The sequence below is a fragment of the Phlebotomus papatasi genome, chromosome 3, assembly GCF_024763615.1.
Source record: "Phlebotomus papatasi isolate M1 chromosome 3, Ppap_2.1, whole genome shotgun sequence".
Taxonomy (NCBI): Eukaryota; Metazoa; Arthropoda; class Insecta; order Diptera; family Psychodidae; genus Phlebotomus; species Phlebotomus papatasi.
Window position 1 is genome coordinate 20,847,253 of NC_077224.1, and position 12,735 is coordinate 20,859,987.

The 12,735-nt window shown below is 38.1% G+C and overlaps 1 protein-coding gene across 1 annotated transcript; it reads left to right on the plus strand.

Annotated features, from left to right (window-relative positions):
* Positions 1-2,072: 2,072 nt before the first annotated feature.
* Positions 2,073-12,183, plus strand: LOC129805210 (ionotropic receptor 21a). Its single transcript, XM_055852980.1, has 5 exons — positions 2,073-2,552; positions 8,153-8,653; positions 8,713-9,425; positions 11,239-11,965; positions 12,022-12,183. The coding sequence occupies exons 1-5, from the start codon at positions 2,073-2,075 to the stop codon at positions 12,181-12,183; spliced, it is 2,583 nt and encodes an 860-aa protein (XP_055708955.1).
* The last annotated feature ends 552 nt before the right edge of the window (positions 12,184-12,735 follow it).

A 12,735-nucleotide genomic window follows, 5' to 3' on the forward strand; every position in this document is an offset into this window, starting at 1 on the left:
GATTTATCTTTACTTTTCCTAAACTAAAACGGTCAGTGACTGAATAATGATTAAGAAATCGGATGATTTTTTTTTATTTCTTTGCGTTCTAATAAAATTTCTCGTTTTTTTTTTTTCTTTTACGGCTTTCAAAGGCCAATTCATCGATTAGGGTTACCAGAGGACTTTCGCAGAATTAAAAAAAATCAAATGCTTACAAGAAACCTTCACTCATAGGAGTGGATTTTAAGTGTGTTCGCTATTTATTTATCTTTTAAGTTATAGAGACAGTTTGATCCGTTTGATCCTTTTTACTTATTTTATTGGATAGAATATCGGTTCAAATAGGTCTCAGGCCTAAGATCTGAGCAAGGGGATTAAAGGGGGGAACAAAAAAAAACAAGAAACCTTCAATTTCTATTTCTTTTTATTAGAACACAAGAAAACAAGATGCAAATTCGTTAAATCGAAAATATAATACCAGAAGGAAGTCATCTGATTGATGCCGATTTTATACTACAGCAAGATAAAACACCAATTCACAAGGCCAAAATCTTCACGAAATACCATCAGGATGAAGTCATTAGCGTTATGATCTGGCCACAACAAAGTTCGCAGACCTCTCACCCATCCAAATTCTTTGGTCTTTGTTAAAAATTTAAATCGCTTCTTAGAATCCTCATTGACTGAAAAAATTTAAGCAGACCACCCTCGAGACCTGACCTCTTTTCTCACAAGAAGAGTGTACGACACTTTGTCTTTTCATGCTTATACGAATTGCTGAATTATCTCGCAAGAACGGTGGAAATATTAATTATTATTCTATACCGTAACAAACTTTTGATCTATGAAATGTTGCATTATTTTTTCAAAATAATTTTATTAGTAGTGAAAAAAAATCAAAAACACAATTTTTAAAAATATTTACAATAGTTTTTAAAGTCTCTTTCACTAGACGCGGTGAACGCGGTATTTATCTCTATGATTTTCTTTTTTTTCTGCTATTAAAATTTAGAGTAACAAAGAATCATTTTCATATTGATTACAGTGCAACAGCCAAATGTGGGATGGAAAACAATGAATACTTTCTTATTCCTCAAGGGTCTCTTGAATTTTTGTCCTGAAGACACTTGTGGTCGATTTTGTCAAGGTTTTGAGATATCTTAAGATAAAGTTTTTTAAGAAAGCAGTAGAAAAATTTTATGAAACTTGTTTTATCTTAAATATGATACATCCTAGGGGGTCCCGGTCGAAATCCCGAAAGCCAAAATCCTGAAAGACAAAATCCCGAACGCCAAAATCCCGAATGGACCAAAATCCCGAAAGCCAAAATCCTAAATTTTCACTTTAGGGTGACAGGAACACCTATTAACACTTTAAGAACTCGTGTCAGGACTTATTGACACCCTACTTTGTGCCATTTGGAAAACGCAATTTAAACATCTATCCTTATCAGAAAACGTAGACTAAGGAAAAAAAACGTCATATTATTTACATTTTATCAGATACTTTAAATAATTTCAAGATCTTGACAAAAGTGTCAATAGGAGTTTCCTGTGGAAGAGGTGTTCCTACGACCATAAAATATTTTAGCATTATTTATTTATGATTTCCATAAAGACAGAATTTGAGACAGAATTTTAAAAGCATAAAATGAGTAGGGAAAAGTACGCTACCTTCGGATGACATAAGCTTCGAACAACTCATTCTTTCAACACGTTTTTAATTAATTTGATCCATTGTAACCCCAAATTTCCAGAAAGGATATGGGCGAAATCCATATAGAACATAGAAAAAATAATTGTCCCAAACTTGAGTCGTCCGAAGGTAGCGCGCTTTCCCCTATGCAAGGTAATACCTTCATATGTTAACGCAATTTAAGACAAATTGATTATCTCTTCAAAAACCGATTCAATCTACCCCCCTTTTCCCTATTCGATCCTGCAGGTGTTCAATCATAACATTTCTGAATATTTAATCTCTTCATTTTATGGCTGGAAGAGCAATAACTCAACCTATTGATTTAGCCACCACCTCCATCAGGATATAAAAGCAAAGCCAAACATTCAACCACTTCCAGTCCTCTGTGAAAAATGAAACTAAAATTCGCGGGAGTTCTTCTAGTGCTCAGTGTCTCACTAAACGTAGTTAGTGTCCTGGAATTGCCTCCAATTCATTGTCCTAGAAATGGCACCATCCCGAGAACCGTACAAAAACGCTTCGTGGATCCGACTTTTCGGGGAAATCCTAAAACGCGAGAGGAAGTTTGGCATAGGAATTTCAATACAACTTCCGCTGCGTTTGATCAGACCCCAGCTCTTATCACTCTTCTGTACAAAATAACTACTCAATACCTCAATGCCTGCATCCCAGTTATCCTCTACGATAGATTCGTCCAGAATTCAGATAGTATCATCCTGCAGAAGCTCTTTGAGAATTTTCCTGTGACCTTCATTCATGGGCGCATCGATGGAAATTATTCTTTGGAAAAGCCTGAGCTCCTTTTACCGAGTTTAGATTCAAAGTGTCGCAGTTTTATTCTCTTTCTATCGGATGCAATGATGACCAGGAAGGTAAGGACTGAAACCATGAGGAGGAGGCTCAAAAAACTATGAGGAAGTAACTTTTTTTTGAAATGTGAAATATGTTTTGTTGCTTGCTTAAATTTTGGTTGAAAAATCATAAGTTGTGCGATTTTCTTAACTCTTTCGTATCCTTTGGAATTCTATGGGTTCTGGGTACTCAAAGGAAATATGGATACTCTGGGAAAAACGATGTCCAAATCCAGAATAATTTTGCAAGAGCCCCATTGATGAGCAAAGATACTACTGCTTAAACTCGAAGAGATCGCAATATATAACAAAGTGTTCGCAATTTGTTAGCGTTCTGTAGCCTATACGGTGAGAGATTTAACTTACAGTCTTAGGCGACCCCCAGCCCTCTTTTCCCACCCCGTACTTCCCCACCAAAACCGTGTTTTTTTGGGTATTTTGGGTGAACAATTTGTGACCGAAAAAATTTTCCACATGGAATTTTCGAAGGGCAGAGTTAAACCACTTTGCTGGGCCTTTTTCAACCAACTTGCTTAAATTTGGATTTTTTGGAAAGGTCTTGAATTTTTCAACTCACTTCCATTGGCAATAAATCGGTAAAGTACCCATAAATGATTTATATTCCACGACAATTTTTATAGATCGTATTTCTTCGATCTAGAGGCGAAACGGTAAGAAATATCGACTTTCAATCTTCAGTGACCCAGCCATAAGTCTGTATTGTCCAAGAGTTTTTTTCCTATTTTTTCTTTTACTAAAACAAAACGGAAAGGAAAACAGAAGCAAACTTTTATGAACAAAAAAACCACGGGGAAAACAATTCACGGAGAACTTGGTTTGATGAGTTTGAGCATTCTGTAAAGTTAGGACGTTTTGCCACCGCTTTTTACTACTCGAACTCTACGGAGAGAGCAGTATTATAATCCCTCGACTTTTTCACCCCCCGGAGACCACTTTTGTCAACAAATCTTCACGTTTCAGACGATTTCTGAGAAGCGTTGTCACGCTGTTTGTCCGTCTTTCCGTCCGACTGTCGCCAACTCTAGAGGCTAAACGGTGTGAGATAGCGACTTGGGACCTTCGGGGGAGCCCCCCATAATTCGACCCAAGGATCGTCAATATGCCCCTCATTTTTCCCCCACCCCTCCCCTTCCACTCCAAAACCATGTATTTTTTTAAATTGCTCGGAAACGTGTCGTGCGATTTTTTTCATTTTTGGATATGTTTTAAAAATTACCCAGGCGGATATTTCGTCCGTAGACGAAAATACTGTTAAAGCATTCCTCAAAGGTTTAAAAGAGAGCGCATTTATCAAGTGAATTTACGACAAAACTGAACCGGCTCCAATCGGTTTTGAATCGGTTCATAATCGATAAATAATCTTTATACGAAACTCAATTAAATTACTCCTGAGACAGGGACCCATCAAGCCTAATAAAAAGTGAAGCTGTTTTTCAATTTTCCTTGTAAAAATTTTGCAGCTATTGTACCGCGACTTAAACAAATTTGCTCGTAGTTCTTTTATAATATTGGCGAACATTATGAATATATATTTTTAGATAGCTTTTAATGCACGATTTCGAAATATATCAGACTGATAAGTCAATTCTCTTTAGGAAAAAACTTGCCAATAATCTTCAGTGCATTTATGCAAAAACGTAAGGAAAAATGGAACGTCGAGAGGCCCCTGCCTGAGGTGTATTCTGGGAAATATTTTGAGTGACTTATAAATCGGTTTTGAACCGGTAATGAACCGATTATTTACCGATAAGTAATTTTTATTGGAATATAATTTTTATTACTCTTCAAACTATTTTGTGGAATCTATTGAGTGATTTATGAACCGATTCAAATCGGTTGATTGAGTACCAGTGAATGGTAAATGATGCGAAAGTACTTTTGAGGTATAGCATCTAAGTCACGAGTTCGAGCATTTCGCAAAGCCTGGGACGCTTTGCCACCTCTTTTTGATCAAAAAACCATGAAATTGTCTCACGGAGTATGATAAAATTCAGAAAATATTAAGGGAAAATAAAAAATAGGCACATGTTTTTAGAATTTAATAACAGCTAAATTACTTTTTATTTCTTTCTATGAGGAACAAACCCAAGTATCACAAAGTTTACCAAGTGACGTGAAAGCCTTATAAAAAACGTCATTAATACATTTTAACTTGATTGAACTAGAAAAGAATCCCAGTACATAAATCAAGGGGGTAGCTGTGACTTCTCATTTGGTCTCATTCTTGCAATTTTCTAACTTATTTGAAGTATAATTACATTAAAAAAGGGACAGATAATCCTAACCGGCTTATGTAGGTGAGATTCTTAACGTGAGCTAACTCGGAGTGCATGCAAATTCGATTTGGAGCTGAAGTTGGGAGACGCCATTCAGTTATCTTGAATCAAATTCGTGAAATTATACAAATTTTGTATTTAAACCAAAATATCAAGGATTTTGATGAACTGACAGAAAAGTGTTATATGGGTGAAATGTAGACCAGAATGTTCTCTATAATTTTGCCGTAGAACTTGAACTCATCGATTACTCAGAAGCCAAGATAATCGAGGTTTTTTGTTTCTTAACTCGTTTTTTCACCCAGAGTGCCCCAAGTAGTCATTTGTTGAACTTCAACTATATCAAAGAATTGTTGTATTTTGTGAGACTTTCCATTTAAAACCTTATTTTAAGTGTCTTGGTGGAGTAGAAGCAGTCAAATTGGCATCTGAGTGATTTCAAAGCGTTATTATTGGAAAAATCAATTTTTTCACACTTAAACGGCAAAATCGGAGTGATAGCGTAGTCTGAGCGGAAAATGATGTATGGATGAAATGTAGAGACAAATGTCCTCTACAGTTATGTCGCAGTAATCATCAAAATCGGTTCAGCGACAGTCGAGATAATTGAGGTTATGTGATATTGAAATTGGTTTTTCGACTGTGGCGCCCCTGGTGTTGGTCCCACGAAGTTCAAATATTCTAGAAAGTTGTAGCATTTGGTGAGATCTTTCGTTTAAGCCCTCATTCATCAAAATCGGTCACATAGAACCGGAGATATGATTTTTTGAATTTCGTGAACTTTGACCCCTCATATCTCCGGTTCTATTGAAACCACAGCGCGCATACGCACCATTTTGGAAACGTCCTAGACTGGACTACAACATACTAAAATTTCATTAACTTGCACAATGCCGTTTTTGAGAAAAGTGACTTTGAATTTCGATGAATTTTGACGCTATCACAGCGCCACCTATGGTGACTTTTTGAACTTCCATCTGAAAGTGCTCATTGAGACGAAACCAAAAAGGTAAAATTTAGGTCGCTATGTTAATTAGAACCGGAGATAGAGGCCGGTCAATGTTCGAACTTTGACCCCTTATAGCTCGGGTCAGGGGTTATGGATCGACTTAAGGTTTTTTTTGTTTGATAGGTATAATCAACGGCTACAACATACTAAATTTTCAGCCCGATGCACAATGGAATTTTTGAGTTATTTAACTTTTAAGATTTAAAAATTTTCTTTTTAAAAAAAGCGCCCCTAGCGGTGGTTTTATGAACTTGCGATGTTAGAAGGGGAAGTGGCATTTCACGAGAGCTTTCCAAAAAGCCCTCACTTTTTAAATTCTGACAATTAGAACCGGAGTTATGCCCATTTTAAGAAATTTTTTTTGGACCCTTATAGCTCGGGTCAGGGGGGTCGGGGGACCTTAAGTTTGGTATTGATGGAAAGCTCTAAGGCCCAGCTATAACATACTAAAATTTGAGTCCGCTGAATGCGATAGGGACGGAGCTATTGAGAAAACAAAAAAAGGGGGGTCTTCAAAATGGCGGAAGGAGGGGTGGGGGGTGGGGGGTCTATGCACCAAGTTGCAATTTTCACCCGATATATAACCTTTGCCGAAAACCGCAAGTCGATATCTTTTTTAGTTTAGGAGCTATTAAGCTCCAAAGAGCGGCCGGCCGGCCGGCCGGGAACGTAACTTAGCCACATATATATTCGGAATCAGGAAGTGGCGAAACACATTTTGGCCAAATTTGAGGTCGATCGGACGACATGAAATTTTGTTAGGATTATAGTAGGTGAGATTGTTAAGAATCTCACCTAATTTTCCCAGTGCCCTGAAAAAATGAGATCTATACCAAATAAGTCACCGATTTTAAATTTGCATTGAACTAAGATATGTAAAGCCCGTATAATAATGTTGTTTCTTTTCTACAGTCTTAAGTTTTAATTATTCCAGCCAGTTTATAAAGAGAATATCAGTTCATTTAGCAATTTGAACATTTTTTTAAAACAAGGCATTTTTCGAGTAGTGTACTTCGATTTGAATTGGGTAACACTTTGTCTTCAAGTAATAACTTTCGCTGAGTTACACTTTTCATCTCGATTCACATAAAAAAATTGTCATAATCCTGTTTTAATTTCTGGGGATACCATAAGATACACCTTTTTGGAAAGCTTAAAAAAGCCACTTTCGATGGACATTTATTATACTGCTCAAAACTCTTTGGGAAAAAATCCCCAAACACTTCTATACAAAAATTTTTCACTTACGGGACAACAATTTCATCATAAGTTTTCCACACTTTCTGCTGAAATTATTGTATTACACAGCATTTTATAGTTGGATTTGTACTTTCAATTAACTAACTTTTCACAATCTTTGCTTTTAAAATTGATAATTGAGATAAAATAAAACAATTTTCCAATACCTTACAGAGAGTGAGACGGTCGATATGTCTTCCAGAGTCTCTCTCTTTTTCAGCAGTGCCTTCATTCTCTTTTATGAAAGTCCATATAGGAAAAATACGTAGTTACCCCCCTGACATAAATATTCCGTAATTATTACATCATAAGGGAAAATTTATTATCATTACCTAAAATTTACTTCATTGGGACATAAGAAAATGAGGTATTTTTCATGTGGTAATAAAGAAGTCATAAATACGTAAGCCTGTTGTATACGTGATTTCTGACTGAGAATATTATTTCAACCCATGATATTTCCTATGTTTCCCATGTGTTTCTAGCGAGCCGAAAAATCTTTTGAGTTTAATAGCTGTTTTCTGTCATTGTAGAATGAATTAGTAAAAAATACTAATACAAAATAAAAGCAAATTTAATAACGAAGAGGCAACCGAAAACCCCAAATTGGCAACCTACGTAGTTTTGGAGATATTTCGTGAAATGTGTACGAAAACAGGGAAAAATTTCCACTGAAATCGGTCGCATTTTTCAGAGCTAATGTGACCCCCCTGATTTCAACACGACGTAATTTTTACCTTATTGTTACCAATGTTACCACGTATTTCACTTTTGAATTTTCATTATTGAAAGTCTGAAAATTATTGAAAGTCTGAATGTAGAGACAAACTTGTGACATTAAGCGAATTGCCTTCTCAGAATTTCCCTGGATCTTTCCCTCTCTCAATGAATTCCCCTGTTTTATTAGCATGTTATGAACCACTTACCTCAGTATTACCTAATCGCTACTTAAATCTGAAGTAATTTTGACTCCATTATTACCTAGCGGCTCTTGGTAGCGCTTTTTTCTTAAATATTCTCTTAAGATAGGAAATCAATCACATAAATATTGGAAAGTCCTACCTTCTTTTCACAAGGTCCTGGGTCCTCAAATCCGCTCCAGAGTCGTTGTGATTCCTCGTTCGACGCAGTGGAAGCTGCAGGAATTCCTCTCATCCCCGCTTTCACGAGATATCATCAATCTTCTCGTGATTGGCGAGTCCTATACCGTGGACATCACCAAGCAGAGACCATTTGTCCTGTACACCCACAAACTCTACTCCGACGGTTTGGGCGCCAATAAGCCCGTTGTCCTAACTTCTTGGATCAAGGACAGACTAACCCGACCGCATGTAAATCTTTTCCCATCGAAATTCAGGAAAGGATTCTCCGGACATCGTTTCCTCGTGGCAGCTGCCCATCAACCGCCTTTTGTGTTCAAGAGAAAGTCGACCGATGGTGTAGGGAATGTGAATATCGCTTGGGAGGGAGTTGAACTGAGAATGCTGAACATCATGAAGTCAAAGCTCAACTTCACGTACGAAATCATGGAACCACGGAGCCAAGAACTGAGTTCTGGGGATGGGGTTGTTCAGGAGGTAAGCCTATGTGGATTTATGAGACATGGCTGGTTGGTTTGCCAGTTTAGGTCTTTCAGGTAGCTCATGGATCGGCAGATATTGGCGTAGCAGGAGCCTATGTGACCACCAAGAGACTGGAAGATGTAGAAATGACTTTTGGACACTCCCGAGACTGTGCCGTTTATGTAACTCTCATGTCCAAAGCTCTACCGAGATACCGAGCCATCATGGGCCCTTTCCAGTATCCCGTCTGGATAGCTCTAACAGCCACCTATTTGGTCGCAATCTTCCCCCTGGCTTTCTCTGATCGCCTGACCCTGAGTCACTTGATAGGCAATGCCGGAGAGGTTGAAAATATGTTCTGGTACGTCTTTGGTACCTTCACAAATTGCTTCACCTTCACCGGCAAGTACTCCTGGAGCACCAGTAAGAAAAACTCAACGAGAATGCTTATTGGATGGTACTGGGTCTTCACAATTATCATAACATCCTGCTACACGGGTTCTATCATTGCCTTCGTGACACTTCCGATCTTTCCATCCACTGTGGACAGTATTGACCAACTCCTCAGTGGATTCTATAGATTTGGCACGCTGGAGAAGGGAGGATGGGAATATTGGTTTGCAAATTCAACTCACAAAGACACAGCTAGGCTAATCAAGGACCTAGAATTCGTCAAGGATGTCCCTGAGGGACTCAATAACGTCACGAAAGCCTTCTTCTGGTCATACGCTTTCCTAGGTTCAAGAGCTGAACTGGAGTACATTGTCCAGTCCAATTACACAGATGAGTAAGTTTTTGTTTCTTGGGTATCTTGTTCTAGGTAAATCTTTTCAGGTTTTTCAGGTTTCACAAGCTTTCAAAGTATTTTTGGGTTTCTCGGCTTACTGGAAGCTTTCAAAGTTCGCTTAGCTTCCCCGGATTTTGCGAAGCTTCTGATGTTTTCTTGGGTTTCTCGACTTTCGCAAAGCAAGTTTTCTTGGATTCCACGTGTATCATGAAGCTTTCAAAGCTTTCTTTGTAGTCTCGGTTTTCGCAAGGCTTTCAAAGTTCACTTAGGTTCCCCAGGTTTCGCGAAGCTTATGATGTTTTCTTGGGTTTCTAGGCTTTCGCGAAGCAAGTTTTCTTGGATTTCACGTGTATCGTGAAGCTTTCAAAGTTTTCTTTGACTTCTCGCTTTCGCAAAGCTTTTAAAAGTTTAATTAGGTTCCCCGGGTTTCGAGAAGCTTCTAATGCTTTTTTGGGTTTCTCGGCTTTCGCGAAGCAAGTTTCCTTGGATTCCATGTGTATCGCGAAGCCTTCAAAGTTTTCTTGGTATTCTCACTTTTCGCAAAGCTTTTAAAAGTTAATTAGGTTCCCCGGGTTTCGTGAAGCTTTTGATGTTTTCTAGGATTTCTAGGCTTTCGCGAAGCAAGTTTTCTTGGATCCATCGTGTATCGAGAAGCTTTCAAAATTTTCTTTTTATTCTCCCCGGGTTTCGCGAAGCTTCTGATGTTTTCTTGAGTTTCTCGGTTTTCGCTACGCAAGTTCTCTTGCATCCATCGTGTATCGCGAAGCTTTCAAAGTTTTCTTTGTATTCTCGCTTTTCGCAAAGCTTTCAAAGTTTAATTAGGTTCCCCAGGTTTCGCGAAGCTGATGTTTTCTTGGGTTTCTCGGCTTTCACGAAGCAAGTTTTCTTGGATTCCACGTGTATCGCGAAGCTTTCAAAGTTTTCTTGGTATTTTCGGTTTTCGCAAAGCTTTTAAAAGTTTAATTAGGTTCCCCGGGTTTCGAGAAACTTCTGATGTTTTCTAGGATTTCTTCTTCTCGGTTTTCACAAAGCTTTTAATATTTTCTTATGTTTCCTGGATTTCGCGAAGCTTTTGAAGCTTTCTTGAGCTTCTAGGATTTTGCGAATATTTCAAATATTTTTCGGGCTTCTGGGGTTTAACAAAGCTTTCAAAACTCTCTTGGTTTTATCGGGTTTTCGGAATTTTGGGAAGCATTTTAAATGCTCCAGCTTCTTCCTGAGGTCACTAAGGAACAATAAGCTCTGTCCTGGATGTGATTAGCTTGAACCGGCGCTTATGGAAATTGTAAAGATTTTCAATTAGCCGAGATGTGTCTATTATTTCTCGGATTTATAGTCTTTCACGGAGCTTTTGACGTTTTGTTAGATTTTTCGGCTTTGGAAGTTTTCGAAGCTGTCTTGTCTTCGGTTTTCGCGAAGATTTTAAGCTTTTTTGGGTTTACGGGCTTTCGCGGAACTTTCAAAGTTTCTTTTAAAATTTTCTCGCGTATACCAGGTTTCTTAGAGCTTTCGAAACTTTCTTGGAATTCGCGAAGCTTTTCAAGATCTCAATGATTCTTCGGGTTTTACAAAAACGTATTTCTACCGGGTATTTTCTGCAATCAAACAGAAATATTTGAAGAAAAATTAGTTATTTCTATTATTTTCAGCCGTAGATTACATGAAACGACGTAATGGTTTTTTCAAAATGGTTGTTTATTTTAACAATTTCAGTAACGAACCTAACGTTTTTTTTTGAGAAATTAACGTAGATTTCACTGATTGAACTGCTAGTTCCGAACGACAATTTCAAAGTCTATTGTGTACCTTGTAGCACAATGGGAAAGAGATCAGGACTTCACCTTAGTGACGACTGTTTCGGACTCTTCTACACAGGCCTAGCAATGCCCAAAGATTCAGTCTACACCGATCCCTTCAACGACGCCATCTTGAGGATTCAACAAAGTGGCCTAATGAGCAAGATAGAAAATGAGGTGTCCTGGACAATGCAGCGCACTAGCACTGGGCGCTACTTGCAAGTGATTCCCGGGAAGCTAGCAACAGCCGCTGTCGAGGAGAGAGGCTTGACTCTCGCAGACACAGAGGGCATGTTCCTGCTGCTGGGAATAGGCTTCCTCTTGGCAGTGGCTGCTCTGGTTTCCGAATGGGTAGGCGGTTGCACACGCAAGTGCAAAAGTATCCTGCTGAGGAGGAAGAGACGCGCAGAGGGAGTCTATTCGGAAGATGTCTCAGAGACAACTTCCTACCATCCCAATTCTATGCAACCGGATAGAGGAGCAAGTGCAGAGTTTGGAATCACTGGGGCAACATCCGACGGGGAAATTCCGAGAAAGTCTATCAGCTTGCGGAGCTTGAACAAGCAAACGCTGAAAGAATTGTATGATGGACCCAAAAGAAGACATTCAACGGTGATTCTGATGGATGGTCAAATGATGACGGACGCTGAAGCTCTGGAGAAACTCCAGGAAAAGCACAAGGATGCAGATCCAAATGATCTGGCGAAGATTTTTGGGTATCTCGACCAAGAAGGTGACGGGAAAGTAAGTTTTTTTGGTAAGGTAGAAAAGGAGAATTTCAGGGGATTTCTTGGTTTTAGGGAAAAGTCAAGGATTGTCATCCACAAAAGGAGTCTTTTGAATCAGATCAGGAAGTTATCAAGGAGATTCACAAAGCTGAAATAAATCGTCCTGCAACACCATTCTCAAAAGAACAAATAGATGAAGCTTTCGGGGAAAAGGTTATTCATTCAGAGTATTAGGGAATGCTTTCTGAAAGCCTATTAAACCGAAGCTAAAATAGGGAGCAACCAAAAATAATTAAATCTTGCAATAATTGTTGTTGTGAATGTTAAATCAACGTTGTATGGTATTTCTTGAAATTATTAATAAATTTAAATGTATTCTATTAATCTGACCTCTGCTGAGACAGATTGATTTACTGCATATTTAGTACATGGCTGTACTAAATCGGGAATATCTATAATTTTCTTCTCTTCAGGTATACATTTAGCTTCTCACTTGAAGTAAAAAAAAACTGGAAAAAAACTTGTAACATTTGTCTGAAATTTAGCACTGGCATGTACTAAATCGACCATAAATAAAATTTACATTTTTACCATTTTTTTTTATACAAAACAATAAAATTTGTTGTAACATTTTTCACGTGCATTTTATTAGTACATGCACGTGCTAAATGTTTCAGCAATTTTAAATCGTAATAAATATCTGTAAATTGTTGCAAATTTTTAGTTGCAGATAGTGTCTTTTATTCATACTAAATCCGAGACTAACGACACGATACATCTTTACAG